Genomic DNA, 22785 nt, shown 5'->3' with positions numbered 1-22785 from the left:
TATAGCTGTGCTAATCCGGAGAAAATGTGAAGTGATGAAGTGAGAGGCTGATTTTTATTTTTTTTTTCATTCATTCATTTATTTAATATTACTGTTAAAACAGCTTTACCTTGGTGAATTTGAGCATTCTGACTTGAATTCCTCATCTCCCTTAGAACTGTTTGGTTCAGTAGCATGAAACTGGGATTCCACTTTCATGAACACTGTTTTTCATTCCAACTCCTAGTTTTTTAAACCAGAGAACTCAAATGTTCAATAGGCTAAAAAAAAAAAAAGTAGCTGTTTATTTGAAAACAGATTACTTGGATTTTTTTATCAAGAGTTAAACTTTCAGCAGGCTTGCTTCAGGTTTTGAATTGTGGCTATTGTATGATTTTTGTCCAATTCATCTCCAAACTACAATGGTATTACATGCAAACCTTGAAAGGCCATTGTTTTGTGATGCTTTGGATCAAAGACTATTTACATAAAATCTTAAATATATCACATAACAGGAAAATTAGCACTAAATTTTAATCTACCTCATAGAAGTTCTTAAACCCCCCCCCAAAATAATCTTCCCAGCGGGGTTGATAAGGTGTTAGTTAATTCTGTGCTAATAGTATGTATTTATGGTTTTAAAATTAAATGGATTTAACTTCACAGTTGAGAACATTTAAAAGTGATGTTTACTAAAATATGACAGAAAACATGAATGAGCTTTCTTAAATTTTCTCTCATTAATCACAATATTCACAGAAAATACTTACAAGTAGGCACCTAGCTCTCCTACTGAAAGGCGAGACCTCTTTCTTGATTTAAATGTTGAAATAAACGAGGGACTGCTATTAGAAATGGCTGGTAATTTCCTCCATAAAAAGCACCTGCAATAGTATGCTAGAAGAAATGTATGTCATTATTTTATTGCTAGACATTATCATTGAAGACCTCTAATAGAAATATCAGGTCTCCTTTTATCACTTGATAGAAAAAGTGATGACATGCATTATACCATATGGGGATGGAAGCAGGTGAGTACATATATAGAAGAGTGCACAAAACAAACTAATTTATCCCCTTTGAACAGATAACTTTTCCTGGAACACTTCTCAGTATGGTTATGAACAGCAATGTTTTTCTTATAGATAAATAACGTAGACAGGTTTTTAGGAGAGATTCTCATCTCTTCTGAACTTGAGCAGATTTACTGCATCACAGTTTCAGTAAGGATGGATCAGTATCGCTTCAGTTCATGTGTTCCAAAACTTTGTTATCCTTTAAGTATTTTATTCCCTGCAGCTGAAATAGTACTGCATCTTGCATTGGCATGCTCTGCCAATGCTATATCCTACCCCTGGAACTGAAGGTAGTCTGGTCCTGTGGACTGAGCTTCCAGTTAGCCTTTGGAGTGCCTCGTGTGTCCTAGAACACTATGTTTAAACTGCATGCCTGGACTCAACTAAACTGCTGAAATAAAGCACTAAATATAGGTTCCCCCGTATACTTCCCACCTTTCTCTCACTTTCTTCCAGCTCTTTTCTCAGGTCTGCAGTCTCTGCTGTAGGGCAACATGGCAAGAGCAGCTGATTAAACTTAGACAGACTGAATGGATGTCCCCTTGCCCCACCTTATATGGGCCTCTGCTCAAAATATTACTGTTGTCTCAAATGTAGTTTAAATTCAGTGAAAAGGTACTGATCAGTACACAGAAGCTAAATATACTAATTTGTGTGGGGAAAAAAATAAGGTCAATCTCATAGAGGCATCTGAGGAACTTGTCATGAATAGGTTAAACTCCCTTCTTATCTAACATGTTAATCAAAAGAAAAATAGGAACTAGCAGAAAAGTAAGATATCAATGACCTCGAGTAGACATTGCGATCAAGAGAAGTTGCTATAAATAGAATTCAAAAGCAAGTAATCTTGTGAATAAGAGTGTGAAAACAGAAATTAACTGTTTCAGTTGTACGTTCTAAGGCGTGTCCTATATCATGCATTAAAATACCTTGCAGAGCTCTGCATGGTATTGAAGATGCTATGTAGTAAGACACAAGGATATGAAGTGCCACCAAACTACCAATTTAGATTTGGAAATCATGAAATAATTTTCACTTGGCATTGTGCTCAGTACTGGCTTGTGGATATCAAGCTGATGTGTGGCTGTACTATTTTTCCCAGTATTTCCAGTTGTGGACTTTGTGTCAGTGGAGTCAGTGATCCTTCTCACCTTCATATGGACATGTAAAATTCTGCTGTAACAGCTAATTCATTAAAACTTCAGGACTAAAAGAACTGTGAATTGAACAGACCATCAGATATACATTGTTTACACAGTTATCTAATAAAACCAAACCTGTTATCTTTTAGGTGCAGGAGGTCAGTAAAGATCTTGGGGTTTGTATAGCTGCTTGAGATGGCACCTATCCTGCAGCTATTGCAACCATATTGGCTGCTGCAGCTTTGTTTCGTCTGCTGTGGCAAAACTACTTTCGCATTGTCACCTGACTTTTGCTAGGAAATTTATGTACACCCAGGCAATCTAAGTACTGTGGCTGTTGGAAAAGACTTCTATACAGAAGACACAAAACCTTATATTTGGCATAGCAGGAAGAAGTATTTCCCTATATTTAAACAGTACATTGTCTTTTTGAAGTAGATACCTGTAAGCTAACTTTGTAGGGCTCAGGATTAGTGAACGAGGAGACCAAAATTATAAAGAGAAGCTCCTTCATCACTGTTGAAAGCCCAGCATGCTGCCTTCTTTTATGCTTTTAAATGTCTTATTTTAATTTCAAGCTGTGCTCTAAACTAAATTTTTCAAAAAACACAATTGTACCTCATATGAAGAAGGTCATTAGGTGCAGGGCATTACATTATTTGCTTCAGTTGGCTGTTTGGACTGATTATTCCTTGTTTTTTAAATCTCTCATCTCAAAAATTTAACATATTTATTCTGAAGCTTTAGGAACTTCAGGGGGTTTTTTTTATACTTTTTTACTCTTTTTTTCTTTCTTTCTTAATTCTGTTTTCTGCTTTGTTCCCAATTTATCAGTCTCTTTGGCTTTGATCAAAATACCGAACAGCCTTTATTTTTACCTTTTGGTCTCTTGAATTTGAGAAGTTTAGTTTAGTTTTTTTAATACCATTATTCTAATCCAGTTCTTCATTTTAAGGATGAGGGATTTGGGGGCAGGAGTACATTTAAGATAGATCGGTGCCTCCTTGATGATTCATTGTTCAGTCTTTGATCTTTTCTTGTGCTGTGGTCGCTTGTTACAAGGGAATTGTCACTAGAGCTACTTAGGATTTGCTGACATGTAAACCAAAAGATCTTGTTTCACTTCTTACACACTATGATTTATAACCAGCTTTTGGTCTAAATATATAAACAGTGGGATTAACATGATCAAAATTATTTTTTCCTTCCTGATTAAAGATTCCTGCAGAATGTGTCAGGGAATCTGGAAGGAAACAACTAGGTGTTCTAAAGACTATTTTCTACCCAGGCGAGTAGAAGTGCCACTTCAGGATCTCTGTTCTGGGATCTCACTGCCCTTCTTATTAGTCACCACTGCAAAGTTCTTCAGAGTTCAGGTCCTTCCTGAATGTGTTCAGTAATCAATTGTTTGGGATGTTGGCTAATTAATTACACTAGGCCATACTAGATGCAGTGCTGTCCTAGGAACATCCTTTATTTCCAATCACTTCTAGTTCTGTAGTCTTTTACATGTTTTTTACAAGTGATGATACCCTTTGACACATTGGCAATTAAACTTCGGGTCTCTGTTGCTATCAGTCCTTTAAACTGAATGTTGCCATTTTCCAGAAGGATTTATAGAAGGGCAGAATATGTTATTAATATGGGCATAGAATGCCATGTGAATTGGAATGGCAGGGTTGATGTAAGTGGGGTGAAGGTATTTAAAATATGATTTGGCTATGTGCAATCCTTTTTTGGACTTTACTTCACAGAACCAGTAGAAAAAAAAGTACATCTTGCTTTTTTCCCCTATTGCATTTATGGCAGTATGTACGTTACTGGCTTTGAAACAAATGTTTACCACCCCTATTCATATGACAACCCTAATAGGTACACATGACTTATCTTCATGAAAAAATATGTATTGTGGTTAGATTTTGACACATGACCACTAAATTCTGATGTGCTGAGTCTTGGAGTGTCTGATTCTTCCTTTCCCTGTTCAATATACTGAAATATGTATTTTAAAGGAAACCGAAAAAATTTAATCATATGTAGTCATTTGCACCACCAGTGGATGCATGGAAGCACAAGCAAATTCAGTGTCACCTTTCAAAATAGTCTAAAGAGTGTGTATATGGGGAGTATATAGTATGTGTGGCCAGGCTTTGGGGCCAGCCCTATTAAGAGTAGAGTTTAAACATGCTATTAGAATGCAGTCTATGCATGGATGTGCTGACAGGAGATCAGTCATGGGGATAAGTATGTCTGAATTAGGGGTAGATGTCAGTTCTTCAACACTTAGGAGCATAAACAGTGAGCAAGTAAACTTCTTAATCATGTGCTTGTGGAGGTAGCTGAAGACCATTTAAAATGTCTTATAATGGAAAGGGTTATTAAAGCTATATTGTATTCTAACTGAAAACCAAGTTTGTGATACGCTTATCACCAACACTTTGTGGGATGTGTTACATTATATCAATGTTACCAAGGATTGTCATGATGGAGAATGCAGAAGAGAGATATATTTTTTTCTTCCTACTTTACTCTTCATCATGCTAAAGCAGAATAGGGACATTTTCTTTTGCCAGTACCTGCGCTTTCTATAACTGAACACTAACACTGGTGGCTTGTCACTGTTTCCCCAGATTGACAAATACAGTAATTTACTGTCCCTTTGTTCTTTTTTAAGAGCATGATGTCCATAAGTGTGACTCTAGGGGTGTAGCCTCACTTGTTCTATAGTTCACCACATCGTCTAAGAAGTGGCAATACACGGTACAGGAAATTCCCGTCACTTGTACATGTATTTTTTTTAAACATAATACAATATCAAATAAGTTCATAATAAATGGTGAAACATTATTGGTGCATATTCTGTACTCTGAAATTTTAATTGGTGTTTAGAAGTGATTACCCTTGGTTGTTTTGGATATCCTGAAGCCTTTTTTGTCCTTGTCCATGAGGGTGAGAAATGAAATGAATTTCTGAATCATTTGGGTTTACTGTTGAAGCTGCTCTAAAATGCCCTTTCTCCCTTGCTTGCATCTCTGACAATCAGTTGATGAGAAGGATGAGGATGAAGAGCAGCCGCACTCATTCCTCTCACTCTGAGCAGCCTTGAACAGCTGTGGCAGCAGAGATAACAGATTAGAAGGAGGCCAGTGAGAACAAGAAAAATGAGCGGAGAGGAAGAATAGGTGTTAGCCTGTCATCCAGTCTCAGAAATTAGTGGGGGGAAAATGTTTATTATTAAAGCATAAGAGGAAATTTAAGGCCAACAATGTCCCTTCTCAATTTAATCCTGTGGACTGGTGAGCTAACATATACTGAGCAGGTAATAAACGGCTGAAGGATTGGCTTGAGACATGCTCTAATGTTTAGGCCTGAATTAAGGTCCTTATTTCGCGCTCAGAATTTCTATCTGTACAGGCCTTCCTGGGATCTGAAACGCTGAAGATGGGATCTGTGTGTTGTCTTACGCATTGCTGATCAATGGTGTGTCATGGCAGTGTGGAAGTATGCAATGTGGGAAATACAAGATGAAACGGTTTTGAGACTTCGGTCAAAAGTCTGAAAACTAGTGATTATTTTCGAGTCACTAATGGTTGTGGTAGAGAATATAGATCAAGGAATGCTAGACTGCATATTAATCCATTGGTGACAGCACCAAGTGATAATCTCATAACTAGATTTATCAGAAAATACTGTGTTCTGGTAATTTGGGCAGTATTTGGTGAATTCAGAAGCATAGAAGAACATACTTGACTTGTTGGAGTGTTACTGGCAGGAAACCAAGAAATTAGGGTTAGGACTTCACCTATGTCCTGTTTTTTCTGCTATTTAAATGTATTTTACTGAAGGATTTCCTTGTTTCTTCCCCCATATATATGCCACTTGTTCTTTTTGGAAACTTGTGATTCCTCTGACCCTTCCCCAGACCATACTGAGATGAGTTTAGGTACCCCCAAATGTGGCTTTTTACATGTGTGCATGCAATCTCATTCTTCTTTAGTTTTGTGTGCTTTACGTTCCCCTCTCCTGGAGGAGTAGTTCTTTACTTTTCGTTCCCTTCCTTCAGGCTTGCCAGTATTTTGAAACCTCTTTTTTGAAATGAGGGATATTGTTATACTAGAAGATAGTAATTGCAGCCATGAACATTGTTGTTGGTCTGTAGTCAGAGATGGTGGAAGCTGCTGACACAAAGTCAAAGTCAAATGTTTTTTTGGCCAGGTCGTCCTCTTGTGTTCTTCTGAACACTTACTTCTATTTCTTGTATCCTAAAACCAGTAGATAGAACCGCAAAGAATATTCGAGGTGCTTAAGGAAATGAACCCTTTGGATTTGGAGATGACTTGCCCGGAAAAAAATTACTATCCTGGTGATTAATGGGTATAAGAAGCAATAACAGTGTCTTCACAGATTTTCATAATAGTTCTATCTTCTAAAAAGACTTCTTCGGACTTGCTAATTTGTGGTGATACTACATTTTGGGTTTTACCCCATTTTTCAATAATACAATTTCATGGAGTTTTTTTAATAAGTTAAAAATGTAATGCCTCCTGGAGCAAGCCGTATGGATCATTTCTGGAGATAGGGCACCAAATAGAAAAAAAGACCCTGCCTAGTCTCGGAGGACAATTCATAGGACTCCATCTCAAGTCAGACTGCTTTTGTGCTATAGTTCTTATGGTTTTGATAACTGAGCTGATGTATCCTGCCGTTCCCTTTTAAGGTGGTGATGTGAAAGACTAGTAGGAACCTTCCAAATAAAGTGTAATAGTTGTCTTGAAACACTTCCCCCTCCCCCCCCCCACTACTGGACCCAGTATGTAGCAATTTGGATATCCGTGATCTGTAGAAAATGAAATTTGCCTTGCTCTTAACTTGGAATGACAGACAGGTGTATTGTCTCCATTTTTGCACCAGGAGGTGCAGGTTCTTTTTGAGTCCCACAAGAAATGCACAGATTTTATCAAGAGAGATGACTACTTTATTAATACATTAGAAAAGGTGACAGCAAATCACAACTTAAGTCCCTTCTGATGCTGGGAACCCTGAGCTGATGCAGCTTCGGACGGATGTCCAGTTAGGCCACAGCATACTGCAGAGATCCTGTCTGTGGTGAGATTCCCAGCATCCCATCCCCTCCCCTCGAATCCGATCGAGTAATTTGTGGAAAAGATTGTGTAATCCAAGACTTAATAAATGGTGGAACCTCAGAATGCGTGTATGCAAATAAATGTTTCTTTGGAGTTGACAGCTTATTTTTTTTTAACTAGATATAAAGGAGAGGTTCACCAATTATGTGCTGCTACTAATTGTATGTCTAAGAAATATGGAACAGTTCTCATGGAATCCAGGTGAGTAAAGTAGTAGAAGAACTAAATACAAAATGACAAATTCCTGTGCTATGAACAAGTATTATCTCTTGCTTTTTCCTCAATCTGAAAGATAAAGGTAACCAGGACATTTAATAGAGGAATCTTAATTTGTCGAATACCTTAAATTCTCATTTTTGTATTTCTGGCTTTCTTGTAAGAGTGACTCTACTTTCTGCTAGAAGGATATGCTCTTATGCTACAAACATGCATAGTTATGTTTCAGTTAGTGTCCTGAATGATTTTTGTCTCAGTCCTTCCCTTTCCTTGGAGTCCATTGAGCATGACGGATCCCCTAGAGAATTTTATTTTGTGAGGCTAGTGAGATTGAAATTTGATAGAAGGTTATCTAAAAATTTCCATTCATAATTGAATATTGATTATACTTAGGATTTTAATGCCATATTGAATAAATATTGAGTAATTTTTTTTATTTTTATTGTATTAAAACTTTGTTTTAATAATTTTGAGCCTTGATCTATGTGGTGTATTTTGCCTGAATGTTACCGGTCTGCCTAAATTTTACCTTAAGCATCTAAAACTGCAGGTGCTCTGTCTGTTCCTCATACATACTGAACATCTACTATCTAGTATGTGCAGAGGTTGGCTTCCTAGTAGAGATAAAGCTTTACTGAGCAAAGGCTTTAGAATCTGATCGTAATTGTGGTGTGATTGTGTAGTACTGATAAGTTTCTAGAACAACAATGGAATAAGCAAGAACTTGCACACTATGTGCTGTATGGTGATGTAAAGTTTACAGACTCTACAGACTCTTGAGGATTTTTCACCATTGAGCAAAAGTGTTATAATTTTTGTTTTGTACACTGGCATCAAATTAAATGGCCTAACTTGTTTCTTCCCAACCTTCAGATCATCTTTGGGTGTTATTCCCAGATGTTTGCATGGTGGTTGCTTCAGAAATTGCGGTGGATATTGTGAAACATGCCTTTATAACAAAATTCAATGACATCACAGCAGATGTAGGTATCCTGTTTGGAATGTGGAATGCTATTTTAAGTTGTAGTTTATTTTGCTAATATTTTTTTAAATACTAAAATTGGTTCCAGTGCAGAAAACGTAAAAATTGTTTTATTCATATATAGGATATCATTTGAGAAAGCTTGGTAATTTCCTGATACGATATACTTCTGAGGATCTTTATAATGTGGAACAAACACCTTTTCTTCTAAATGAGTAGTTCCAGATCCATAAATTATTGAAAGTGTTGTATAACTGTTCACATAAGAACTACAATTCACATAACTAGCAGATCATTTTGTGAAGTGATCACTAGTTAAGTTGACAAAAGGTTACTTATTCTACAGTCTAGACAGAGTTTGTACCTTTTCCTAACAGAATGGATTTTAGGTTAAAATTCATGCTTTAGGAAAAACAGATCTTGTGAGGCTGCTGAGCCTCTGTTCTTCTATGTGTGTTAAAGGTGGAATCTGAAATAAGAGATATATTTTTCCAGTGTCCCTGGAGCACTAATATGAAGTAGGTTATGTTAGTTTCCCACTCTTGAAATTTCTTAGGCCATATATATTATGCAGTCCTTCTTTTAAAGTAGTAGATGAGGTTACTTTTTGTGTGTTGCAGCATGATGCGTTGGCCATTTGTCTTGCGTGTTGTGTGAATTCAAATGCACTTGATAAACTTGTGAAGAGACGAGTTAGTGCTTTTTCACTATTAAAACTACTTTTTAGGAAGTGAGATCAGAACTTGGAAGTGCAGTCTTTTTCAGCATCTCTAAAGTAACTACATTGTGCAGTGTAGAAACAAGTTTAATAGATGTACTTAATAAGCTCCCTTATGCCAGAGGCATTTATGCATGCCCTACTTTCATATAGAGAGTGTGGAAAAGAGCAATAATGAAGTCATGATAGCCAAAAACATAGCATGCTTCAGTGTGCTGAAACAGCTGGAGAATGGGGGTAGTGAGTGACAATTTTGCAAGGTTTATTTAACAAACTTCATATTTTTTGTATGAAGTTCTAAAGATTTATGGTTGCTAGGTTGGACTTTTTCAGAAGTTTTGAACACTTGCAGTACAAGTTGCCCTGCCGTTTATCCTTAAAATAGGTGCTTTTCTGTCTCAATATGCAGAACTCTTAAAAGAAAAGCTTCATTCATCTTCTGATACAATTTGCTTTTTTCATGGGATCACTTGCTTAGTAAGCTCTCTCATTTGTTTAATTTGATCCCAGTGCTACCGTTTGCTTAAAACAAATTATCAACTGTAGGAAAAAGTTAATGTGATTTCTCTTACTTTGTGTTTCTGATGATCCTCAAATTCAGTAAATGCTTTATAAAGTCTCATTCAATTCCTAAAACATAGCATAGTGTTGTTTGTTTGTTGTATATACATGCAAGTTACTTTATTGCAGAAATACAGGCTCATCTGTTGAAGTGTGCAGTTAGACCTCAGAAAAACTGCCTTTGACTCTTTCAGCCTATGCATAAGTGTTTATAATATTTTACAGAAATATTTTATTAATATCTCTGTTGCTTCTATAAAGTGTGATAACAAATTAATCACACATCCAATGTGCTGGATTTTTTCCAGGTCTACAGTGAATACAGAGCCAGTCTTGCATTTGACCTTGTTAGCAGTCGACAGAAAAATGTAAGCCTGAAAATAAAGGCATTTTCTTGTATTAACTAACATAATTATTGGGGGGGGGGGGGGGGGGGATTGGAACAAACACTAAAAGAAATACATACAGAACTGTTACACTTCTACAGCACTGAAATTCTGCCCTGCTTTTTTAATATGAGACAACAGGAATATTTCCTTGTGATTTATGTTTTTATATTTATCCAGTTGCTCATGTCAGTTCAGGCTTTATTTAATATATTATTGAGAAGTCTCTTCCAAATACATTTATAGTCAGGGGATGGTTGTAACAACTTTGACATTTTTGAGATATATGGGAAGTAAGCTAGCTTAACAAGATGTTCTTGAGTTAATTTTAAATTACTGTTCTTTTTGCTTTATTTTAACTGTATTGAATCAAAATACAATATTCATTAGGAATTTATTTTTTCACAGACAGCATGCACAGAGGTATAGGGATGTTTGTACCATGCATGTTACTGTTGTGGCATGGGTATTTACAAAACACACAGACTACTTGTGGTTTTCGTTAATGCTGTTTTCTGGAAGACTATTTACAGCACACCTTTCCTGGATAAGTCTCTTAACTATTAGTGAGTGCTCTTGGATGAGTGCTCTAACTATTAAATGAACATTATTATAAGAATTTATGCAGTTTTCTTGGGCATGTTTAATAGTTATTGCTAGGAATGCAGTAATTATACCTCATAAAGAAGTTAGACACCTTCAATTACAAATAATTAATTATTAATAATTTGTTAATTAAAAAAAACAAACGGTTTATTAGTTCTGAAAATCCATTACTCTTCGTAAGGATCCTCTGTGGAAAATGAGGTAGCATCATATAGGCACTAACCTTGGCATGACGTTCAATACTGCATGAAAGGTGACATGCAAAGTAGTTGTGTTTTAAGAGTTCCAATGTAAACATATTTTCAAAATTATTTTAACACAGTTATCCTGAGGCTAATTATAGATGTTTGTAGAATGATTTAAAATTGCTAGTGTGATGGATAATTGTTCTTTTATCCCTGTTACGGGTTTTTCTGTATAATGTTTGAGGATCAAAGTCAAATTAATACAAAAAGGTCTCTAAGCTGGTAATAATGTACAGATGAAATATAGCCCATTTGGATTCAGTGTCCTAATTGCTCTCGATTTAGAGATTTGTATTATACTCCAGTTGCTCTTGATTTAGAGCACTGAAGCTAATCTTACTGGTCATGGTAGTATTACATTTTTGTCTGAGAGTACAGCTATCTGCATTTGAATTTCAAAATATGAATAGATACACTTTATAGCAGTATAGTGTTTATTAGCAGAGATTCTTATCTAGAGGGTGTGCCAAGCTAAAATAAGCTCATTCCTTTGCATAAATAGTTCATTATTCTTCCTCTTTTTTTTCCTAGGCATATACAGATTATAGTGATTCAGTTTCCAGAAGAATGGGTTTCATTCCTCTTCCACTGGCTGTTTTAGTAAGTTGTATCTTCCCTGTCAGTCTTCTGTCATTAAGATCTCACTTTGAGAATGTATGCCTGTGAGATGGCTGGCTCATTTTGATGTTATGAGGATAAAATGATCATCTTAAGTAACTGAAATGATGCTGCAAGGTTGAGTTAGCATTCAGTATAACCTATATCACGTACTAATTATGACTTCACGAACGTGTTACTGTTTATCAGCCTTTCATAGAAAATTGAAAATATATTAATCTTATAGAATTCATAAGCAGTTGAGTTGTAGCACTGGAATTAAACTACATCTGTGCTTATTAAACATTTATTCCTTTTGGCAATTATCCTGTTCATTCACTCGGAATAGTCAAAGCAGCTGGTTGCCAGAAGGTTAGCAGTAGTGTACTAGTTTTTTTAGGTTTTCCATAGGAGTCCTTGTGGTTGTCCCTGTAATGGTGTGTTTAATGACTAAGTTTTCTTTTATATGGAGCACTGAGCTTCTGAGCTGTTGTAGAATACATGACTCTAAAATAGCTGACCCTGTTACATGGACATGCTGCTATAAAATGAATCACTTAATTATTGGAATTGTGTCCACATGCTGTCTGTTCTGAATTAACTATTGCAGAATGTTTTCTGCAGATAGCTGCCATACATGTGTAGAGAGGCTGTAGTTATCATAATACTGGGAATGTGTTCTTGCTTTGCCAGCAAAGATGCTAATTCATAATTTTCCTGGAAGAATATCAATATGAGTTAACTTTTGAATGTATTGTGCTCCCACGGAGAGGGGGAAAAAGATTATTGACAGGCTTTGCCTAGTTTTTATCCAGGATTTTAAAAAAACAAAACCAAAACCCCCGTAATTGTGATCATAGTCATGATTTCTTTTATTAGCAGTACATCCAGTGAGAATTCGATTGAAGTGCTTTTTTCAAGTTAGTTGTGTTCAGATAGGATATCCTGGATGCTAATAGGTTTTAAACAAACTGAAGTGCTTTGCTAACTTTGGAACCCTAACTGTGAAATACTGAAGTAAAACTGAGATTTCAGGATCATTTGTTACTGAAACTTGGGATTCATATGCCTAGTTCACAAAGCAATTTTGTATTCAAAATGTTAGCATAGTGCAAAACACTGATTGCCTTTTACTGCATCAGCATCCCTTGACATTTTCCTCAAAAATTGTTAACTCTGCTTCCAGCCCTTTACTTTGGGGTTTTTTTTTTTCACTTGTTATTTTACTTGGAAGTCAGTGGTGAAGGAAACATTATCAGACTGTAGTTTTGGAAAGTTGCAACTAGGTGCTACTATAATACTTATTCAAACCAAAATCTTGAATACTTAGTGCTACCAAGGGAGGCATTAGAATAAATTCTATTAATGTAAATGTTTCTACTTTTGTCTTGACTTTACCAAATAAGAAATGTCTGTTAAAATATTCTATAATAGTTGTGTGCTATATGTTTTAACTGCTTAACTTTTATCCTTAAAACAGCTCATCAGGGTCGTAACAAGCTCAATAAAAGTACAAGGAGTCTTAGCTTATGTTTGTGTTGTGCTGTTCTACTGTGGGTAAGTAAATGCACACAGTTGAAAAGTATTTACCATTATTTGATGAGATATGTGAAAAAAGCTTCTGTTGATACTTCTAGGTCTAAGTGTAAACACAGTTTATGTTCAGTAGAAGATAAATGTAAAACACCTATGCTCATAAACCAAGATTGAGAGTGCAGATTGGACCCTAAGTACTGTAACTGCGTTGGGGGATTATAGCCCTCAATAAGTAACTTCAGTAATGAAAATAACTAATGGAAAAATGATTGAAAGAATTTATGACAGACAAGCACCATACCTCTGCATAAAAGGGGAAATTGAATTCTAAGGAATGAAACTTCCTGTGAAAAGAACTAAAGATTCAGTATGCCAACAAAAAAAAGCAGTTTAAGTGCTCTGAGCAGATCATGAATTCTCTCTGGTAGTTAAATGCAAGGTTTCTTTGTGTTAGGAAACTGCTATATGGAAAAAAAGTAAATGCAAGGCTTGCCTTTCTGGGAAGGGTGGGGTCAGTAAGTAATCTTAGTTAAGAAATATAATGTCCTATGGCAATTTGTTTTCCAAAACTGATGATTTGCAAGTATCCCTTCACTGCCAAGTCAGTTTATACTTGTGTTATCCTTAACTTCTCAGTAGTTGATACGTACTTCTGAGATGCATTTAGTTGTACTATAAATCCAGTCTGTCTTGAGGCACTTGCTGGAGACTGACTATGTGGGTATGGCCAGTTTCTAGGAAGGCTGCATACTGAACTGTGTCAGCGTTTGTTGTCTCTCAGTACTGATTGATACTGGGAGTCCTCCTAAAACTGATCATCAGGAATAAAGTGATTCAGATTGCTGCAGCAGAGAGAACCTGCCTACAGTATTGTGGGAACAACTCTTCCAGTGCCCTCCCAAGTTGTGTTCGTAACTGAAGGCCACAAGGCTTGGGAAGTAAAAGGCTTCTAGGCCTGGGTCAGTGGTTCAGCATGTAGACCAGAAGAGAGGAGGCTGCTGTTTTACAATACCTTCTGAAAAGAATGGGATTGCTACACGTTTTTTATGAATAGATAGACTCTTATCTCTAATCTGATCTTGATCAGCAAAAAACGTAGAACTTGGTCTGATGTGTCTAGTCCACATCAGTGTAGAGACACATCTCTTTAGTGTTGGATAACTAGGACTTTGAGATACTGCATATAAGCCAAATATTAAAATGTTAGCCATATTCCTCTGCACCATACTTCGATTTCTTCCCCGGCGTACCACATGCTGTGCCCATGTTCTCCCTAAAGCCAGCTCTATATAATTGAAAGCACTAGCCCCTGATCATCACATTCAAGCTGTGGCATACCAAGCTCAGCACCTTTATTCTGCTCAGTGTTTTTTTCCTTTTTCCCAATACATGTAATATTTCCCTACATCTACCATTGCACTGCTGCAGCCCAGCCCTGGATTTTTCCCTGTCTCTGTGGCTTGGAGGATGGAGGGCAGGAAGAAGTAGTGTGATTAATATGAAGGATTAAATGCTGCTCTTCGAAGGCATAGGTCACAAGAGTAAATACATTTTGGTTTATTTTGTCCTTATTGAAAAGTAAGAACAGATTTTTACTTCTGCCATGATGTTAGATGTGAAGCTAACTCACCTCTTGCACCTTTCAAGTAATTTGTGTTCTGAACGTAAATTTCAGATTTTCATCTGATTAGTAATGATTAGTAATATCATATCTATGCTATGTGAGAAACAATGTGGTAAAATCTGAAACAGTTAACTGGGCAAAGGATTGAGACTGTAATATGGAGGACATTGGTTTGTATTAATATTTAACAACTGTAATACTGTAAGTTATACTATTAAAAGAGTCTTGCCCAGCATATGAAAATGGAGTTTTCTTTTTCTAGGATTTTGTACAACTGCAAACTTAGATTGTTGTTAGAAATTTGAGCCTGGGGTGGACTGGCAGAAAAGAATAAAGGAGAATTGCTAGAAACTCCTGCATAGTTTTCCATGAGAAGCTGGAACTGATATAGTGAAGTGTTGATTTATGGCCTTTTTAACTTCTAATCTCATTAAATCAGAGTGAAATTATGCTGTAAACTCCTACTCTCTCAGAACAAAAGCTTGTTACATAAAAAGTGTAGGAAAAAACACCACTAAAACTTACTAAACATGGAGGAGAGCTTCTCAACTCTCAGAAACAAAATCTTTCCCAATAACCTAATAAAATTATAGACAATTGCAGCTTTCAACTTGTATAAAATGATATCTTCTTTGTGGCTGCTTGGATGCTAAAATGTCAGTTTCTTCTGAGTACTGAAAGTGGCCTGCTCTGCTCATTCTTCCTTTTCTCTAAATTTCTTTTACCAGTTAAATGTATTACATAGAAATCCCTTAAAAGTACAGTGTGCTTTGTTTTTCGGCTTGACAAGTTCTGTTTACATTAATGCGGTGAGAGGTAGTGAAGTTGCTGCTGGAGTGTGCTTGGGTCACTTTATGATTAAGTAGTTAGACCTGCTCCATGGATCTGTGAATGTTCACTTCAAGTCTGCTTTTTAGACTGTTAGTGACATGCTAATAAACAGATTTTCAGAGTGGAGAATGAATTTAGAGTCTGCATTTCATTCACTTTTGTTACATAGGTTGATTTGTGTAGAGGATATTTATGTTCATCCTACAGAGAACAGATTTCTTTGTTGTTCTGTAGTGAGCCTTCACCTGCTTCACCTCTGCTTTCACACTGGAGTGGACATTGGTCTGTGTGTCATGTAATACTAGTAATGGAACTTAAATTTTACAAAGCTTATTTGAGTTGTAAGCACTTGATGGTAGTTGAAACCTTCCTGTTCTTCAACTGAGAAGACAGGTATTAAAGGGACTTAAATGATTTGTTGAAGTTTGTGCTGCAAGTTAGTGATAATAGAAAAGGAATCTGCCGTCAACTGGACTGTGCTATGATGGTAATGCAGTGCTGCCTCTTTGGATTTGTTGAGTTTCATGGACTGTCTTTTGTGATGTGAAAAAGGACTTTTTATGATTAGCCTGTAATTTGTGAAAGCTGGATACTTGCTTTCTTGTGGTTCAAAGTCCACTAGTGATCCTTGGCTGAGCACACTTAAGGCTACAGTTTTAACAGTAGTGCAGTTAATTTGGACTTGCACTGTTGAAGGCCCTTTTTAGTTCTCTGTTTAAATATTTGATGTATTAAATGGCTGCTTAACTGTCCTTGTAGTCCTTTTGTTAAACTATGATAAAACTTGATGTTTTTGTTAAGAAAAGGAAATTACCTTTTGATGTTGCTATTGAAGGGATTTAATTTGTTAGCTAATCCTTCCAAGACAGCAGTAACCATATGCAATTATTTTAATACGAATAATTGCAGTATGAATAATATGCAATTATTTTAATGTGCTAATGCAAATATGTAAACAAATACTTTTTTTTTCAGGTTAATATCTCTGAAAGTCCTTAACAGTATTGTATTGCTGGGGAAATCATGTCAATATGTAAAGGAGGCAAAAATGGAGGAGAAATTATTCAATCCTGTCCTGACTGCCACCCCAGGGAAGCCAGCTGGCAAACAGCAAAGCATGTTTAAATCTACCCAAGGTAAGGCTAACTGCCTTGTTTTGTTTTTAACTGTAATGATAATTGCTTTCAGACTAGATTTAATATTAAACCAGATGTGTGACATTGCTGCACAGTAAGCCTGTTGCTGGACCTTAATCGTACTGTATCACAGCTGTGAACACAAGTGTGTAAATGTAATAGAATTTATTGCTTTTAGTTCATGCATCTTTTGGTTGCAAGTACTCATCTTTCTGATAAGATCTCACCCTGATATGTGGAGGTGACAGAACCATCAGAACAGTAGCATGCTTTTGTTTGAAATCATAATCATAGAATGGTTTGGGTTGGAAGGGGACCTTTAAAGATCATCTAGTCCAACCCCCTCTGCCATGTCACTACACAAATAAGGAAATATTTACACATCCTTTCTGGCAGTGCTGAAGCTTAATGAGGAAGGAATCCGTGCATTTCTTATGGAAATTAATGTAAAACATGGCACACAATAGGTATAATTACTTGTAGTTGTCATGAACACATTAATGAAAGCTTTCTGAAATCCAAACAGGAATTTCGGCTGGTCTCTACTTGCTTCATTTTAAGTCTGTGCAGCATGGTTTTCTCATACAGGTCCTCAGCATTAGCAGTTAATATGTAATTGGAATGGGGCATCATTATGTTCCTATGACAAGTTATAGAAGGAAACAGAAACCTTCATTGTTCCAGTCAACTGAATTGGATTGTGTATCTTCCTCTGTGAAGAGCTCAGTGAGAGCCCTAGAGAACTTAACAGTGAGGCTTTTATTGTGCTCGCTCTATTGCTTGCCAAAGACTTGAACAGCTTGAAATGTAAGGTGCTTATTAGTTGTCATAGTGTCTTGCCAGCAGCAGCAGAGTTAAGAATCTGTCAGTGTTTTAGTAGTAAATCTCTCTCTCACCTGTGTCAAATCACATCAGGCAGAAACTTGGTGTGGACATTTATTTTTAAATAGCTTAAATTTAAAGGGTTGCTTTAGTTTCTTGATGAAAGAATATAATATGAATTGGTCTGAATGTCTTTTGCATTTCATTAGATGACTGTCATAATGATAATGTTTTAATTAAATGTTCTAGTACTACACTTGCATATGAGACTTAAGTCATACTTACTCGGATTGACCCTTAAACTTACTCACAGTAAATAAATCCTGAAGCCTATTTTTAGCTGAAGCAGCAGCAATTTTACCAGGTCAGTTAGCAGAGATGCTTATTTCCTCAAATGGAAAGATTTTGATTGAAAAGTAACAATCAAAAAGCTTTTGCTGATTTTATTTAGAATATTCCTAACTTCCATCAGTGAAAAAGGTAATTTTTAACAGTTTGGGGTTTTTTTTATATACTTTTTAACAGCTCTTTATTTACTAGAAACCTCAATTATTTGAAAGAATGATGTTACCTTCCCCAGCTTCTGTGTATTTGCTGGGCTCTGCAATATTGGTTAATCCCTGTGCCCCACTTACCAAATTTTTTTTCCAATACAGTCTTTCAACCTATCTCTTAGTAGAATGAGGGTGAGGGAATTAATCTCGTCTACTTTCTTTCAGCTTATAATGTAAGTTAGTTTATTTTCATAAGAGTTTCCACCTCATCCACAGACACAGTTTAAAATTTTGAAGGATAAAATTTCATACTTGCTTTTGAAGGGTGGAAGTTCTAATTACTGGTAATCATTTATAGGCTGGCCAGCTTTCTCTGGAAGCTGCTGTGTTAGAAAATACTTACCTTTGTAACCAAGTTCTACAATTAGCATTACTTGTCTCCTTTCTCAATGCAAGTTTAGTACCTTTGACTTGCATAAAACTATAGAGAGTAATCCATGTACCTTCAAGTAGTAGATGGTATACTGTGAAGACATGCTATACAGAAATAAGTTTTTGTAGTAATTTGGATAATGCTGCCATTCTGACAAAAAATGTTCCCTTGGGCTAATCTGCAGTACTCTCCACATCAGTCCAATTTTTTCAGATTCCTTTAGAAACAATAATACAGTCTTTATGAGGAGATAGTAAATAAGAAAAAATTTATTTCCTTGTCATTTGCTTGTGCATTTTAATTCTTTAAATGTTTTAACAAAATGTGGAAACAATACATGGATATTACTTAAAAATGTCTTAGGTTAATGGAGCCGGTGTTCAACTCCACTGAAGTAAGAGGCAGGAATAAAAATAGACATCTTTAATAGAACTGCTTTAGGAGCCAGTGCTATTAAAGTGTGTAGCAGCGCATGAGTCATTTATTAGCTATCCCTAGAGAAGCCAGGTTTATTCTACTTATGTAGAGGATTAAGCACATCTAGTTCCTGCTACAGAGATTCCTTTTCTTCATTTCAGTTGAAAATATTTGTGTGATTCTCACAATGACTGTCAAAATCTCTTTGCCTAAGCCAACAAAAATGAGTATGTAAACCACAAGAATGCAGTGTGTGTCCTAACATCTGCTGCTTATGCTCTTGCTCATTATCTGAACTTCTGTAGAATTAATTTTCTACCCTTTTACCAAATTAGAAAAGGAAATCTCTTATGGTAAAACTAAGAAGAGGCAGTAGCTTGGTAGTGGCTTCCACAAAGCATTCTTCTCTTGCTTCTGCTGATTTGATACAGCACACTTTCAGGACAGCTTTGGATGAATCTGGATGTTATAGATGCATCAGTACGTCTGTGTTAAATTCATTATTATCTTTGTGATTGTCTTCTGTTCCACCAGGAATTTCCACAGATGAAAATGGATCTACATCAGTTACCAATCAGCCTGTGCATCAGAAGGAGAATATGCCATCTTTACTTGTAACAAGCAGTTCTGATCAATTTCTGACAACTCCTGATGGAGAAGAGAAAGATATAAGCCAAGACAGTTCAGAATTAAAGCACAGGTCTTCAAAGAAGGACTTGTTGGAGATAGACAGGTTTACTATTTGTGGAAACAGAATTGACTAAGTTTTTTGCGGGTTTTTTTTGGTTTTTTGTTTTGTTTTTTTTTAAATCAATGTGCTAAGGATACTGAGCTGTTGGGACAGCAGATGCTACCAGAATGGACAGTTGCCCCAAAAGGCACATAAATATTTATTTAAAAACTTAAATTATTAATGGCAAAAAATATTAATTTCTTTCTACAAGTAACTTGGCTTGGTATCTGGTCAGGTCAAGTAAGTGATCTTTCACTTGCCTCTTGGAAAATGTGGTGGATCCTGAGTCTCTAGCCTGGTGGCAGAGCTGCAGTATCACTTTTCTGGAAAATAGACTGGAAAAAAAGCATAATCCTGTTCTGCATTATGAAACCATGCTTCCAGAACATACTACTTTTCATGAAGGGTTCCTCCAGTGTAAGGATATTCCTGGAAATGTATGACAACTTGATCAGAAGCTTGCCTTTCCAGTTAACCTTGTTTTATTAAACATCTGCAAGCAGAATTCAAAGCTTGTGCTTATATCAACAAACGCGTAAAGCATTGGTACATAAAACAGTAAGTCAAGATAGTTATTCTTGTCAACAAAAACCTCTTCAAGATGTATCTTGAAAATCTTGTAATCAGAATAAAATTTTGCCTTTAAATGAAAGACTTACTGCATACTATTTTATATAAATACTAAACACCAAGGAAAGATCACAGTAATGAAGGTTCTGCTTAACTGGGCAAATATGAAGCATATTCATTTCTTGTGTTGTGTGTCCTGCAAGGCAAATTATTTATAAAATTATTTTTAAAAGCTGAGGATTTTTTGTTGCTGTAGGAAAAAATAATAAAGGGGCATTTATATTTGTTGAGGAAAGGCAGTGTTAATTGCAGCAAGCAAGTGTTATGCTGGAACTTTATGTATGGCATTAACACAGCAGAAAAGAAAATTACACTGTGTTTTGGGTTTAACTGATAATAGTGACATCTGTGTATTAACTTGCCTGAGAACATGCCTATAAAAGCTCATACTGACGATCAAATCAATTATCCATTTTAATTGATTCGGTTTAGACAAACTTAAGTAGATGGACTGGATCTTTAAACAGTGTTTAAGCATTACAATGCATCCTAATTTCTGGTGTAAGATGCAGTTGTAGGAGAATTGATGAAAGATGGTTTGGAATCCTCAGACGAAGAATGGAATAAATTTGAGCTCAAAACTTAGGTTGGAGACTTGTATCAGAAGAGACCCTTTAGTTAATGATAAATTCTTCATATATTGTTAAAACACAGCGTTAACTTCAAATGCCTTTCAGATATTTAAGTAAGCACCAGTTTCACTTTCCAAGGGAAGGTATCATAAAAGTACTTCAGTGCTGAACAAATGAAGACAAAATTTGCTCTTTGCTAATTTCATAATTTGTCAGAGTGGGAAAGCCAAAGTTTATTTGCTTTATGGACATGCAAAATTTCAACGTATATGCTAATCCCTGAAACTTGCAGGACTACAGTAGTATAGCAAATGGAAACAGCTGGACAGAGTTATCATGTGTCTGAGCAGACTTGGTAATGAGATAGCTTTGCTGTACAGGTTAGCAAGGTCTGCTCTGGTCGGAACTTCTTGCTGCAGTCTTTCAGCCTCTCCTATCCCATCAAGAGTAGCTGGAGTAGTGGCCAAAATCTGTGGTTACTGTTCAGGGATGAGAGTAAAAAGAAGAGAGGACTCATGCTGGGGAAAAATCTGAAATTCTTTAATTTTTGATGTATTTTATACTAATTGGAGATGTTCACATTGAAATTCAGATTATCTGTCAATTTGGTGTATCTTATTTTTTAATTATTTAGCAGTTGCTAAAGAAAGCTTGGAATTGCTTTCATATTTTTTTCTGTTGAATGACATTCTGTATCAATTTTATAAGTGCATCTTGTGTGAAACTCAATAAAATTCAATTTTGTAATATTTGTTTAAAAAAGGAAAAGTACAGCGTCGACATTTCTTTCTTAGTATTCAGGGTTGGTGAACTTGCGATGTATTTACTGTATTAAATTCCGATTTCCATAAAGTAAGATTCTTGCAAATGCGTGACGGGAATGCGCATAAGAACTGTGTTATATATGGCTTTAGTTCTGATTTATTTCTGTAGCAGTTGGTTATTGCCGCTTGTAGGAAGAAGGTATTGATGCCAGCCTACTATTAATTTGTTTTTTAAAGGCAAATCCCATGTAAATGAAAAATTATGTCTTCAGGGAGTTGTAATTTATGTAGTCAGTTACTAGAGTTGGACTAGTTAACACCTACGCAGCAAAGCCAAATGTAACTGCAGTGTAAGCTTAGGCAAATCCTGTCCTGGGGACTCGACAGTAACAGTGAAAGGGCAATGGCTAACTGCACTTACGTCCAAGTCCTGGCACAGATCCTCGTCTTGAGGCTGGGAGCCTTTGTTGCTTTGTTTTTACACTTGAATTGTGGTAACTAGATCTAAAGCAGTACAGCTGGGCTTTGGGATATGGCTCTTACACCTCTGTTTGTGGTGTAGGCGTAACCTCATTGACTCACCGATCACAATAATGCAAAGGTATACTTGAGGCACCCGTTATAGAGGTCACTGCAAATGCAACACTTCCCCTTAAACTCTCTGAAAGTCTGGTGGGGGCCCAGCTGGGTATGAAGATTCATTGTTCTCTCTTGCTTCAAGCTCTCTAATTGTTCTCATGTTTTTGTTCATGATTAATAGGGATTCCTTGAATATCTAGCAGTGCATCTTTAATGAAAGGTCACAGCTTCTTCTCTGACCCTGGGCGGTCCTCTCAGAACTCTAGAAGTAGCTGAGGGGAAACAAACCACGGGGGTAAAAAAAAAAAAAAGAAAAAACAAAACAGCAACACCAAATTTCTCATCTACAGATGCAGTTCTTTATTTCTTTAGGGTTTTCTTGAAAAGCTCCTGTCTTAACAGTGAAATTAATAAGAGCATCAGAGGTTAAGCAGTGAATAAATTGAGTTCTTCAATTCATAAATCCCCCCCAAAATAAAATCTAGGCAGTTCTGATGCAAGCAGTGATATTTCAACTAAAGTCACAGTTGCCAAATTAATTCCAAAAGCACACTGAGTGCAG

General features: G+C 36.2%; 1 protein-coding gene across 4 annotated transcripts in view; it reads left to right on the top strand.

Moving 5' to 3' along the window:
• TAPT1 (transmembrane anterior posterior transformation 1) overlaps positions 1–21682 on the top strand; it is a 50166-nt gene extending 28484 nt beyond the window's left edge. The window contains exons 9-15 of one of the 4 annotated variants that reach the window (XM_075023410.1): positions 7462–7542; positions 8431–8540; positions 10127–10186; positions 11587–11655; positions 13133–13209; positions 16619–16779; positions 19480–21682. In XM_075023410.1, coding sequence (XP_074879511.1) covers positions 7462–7542; positions 8431–8540; positions 10127–10186; positions 11587–11655; positions 13133–13209; positions 16619–16779; positions 19480–19709 — 788 coding nt within the window. In that variant the 3' untranslated portion in view covers positions 19710–21682. The remainder of the gene's footprint in view (positions 1–7461; positions 7543–8430; positions 8541–10126; positions 10187–11586; positions 11656–13132; positions 13210–16618; positions 16780–19479) is intronic. The other 3 variants (XM_075023420.1, XM_075023430.1, XM_075023439.1) reach the window with 3 other exon arrangements.
• The last annotated feature ends 1103 nt before the right edge of the window (positions 21683–22785 follow it).

The sequence above is a fragment of the Buteo buteo genome, chromosome 1 (genome assembly GCF_964188355.1).
Source record: "Buteo buteo chromosome 1, bButBut1.hap1.1, whole genome shotgun sequence".
In the NCBI taxonomy this organism is placed as follows: Eukaryota; Metazoa; Chordata; class Aves; order Accipitriformes; family Accipitridae; genus Buteo; species Buteo buteo.
This window is presented reverse-complemented; position numbering and strand designations above follow the sequence as displayed.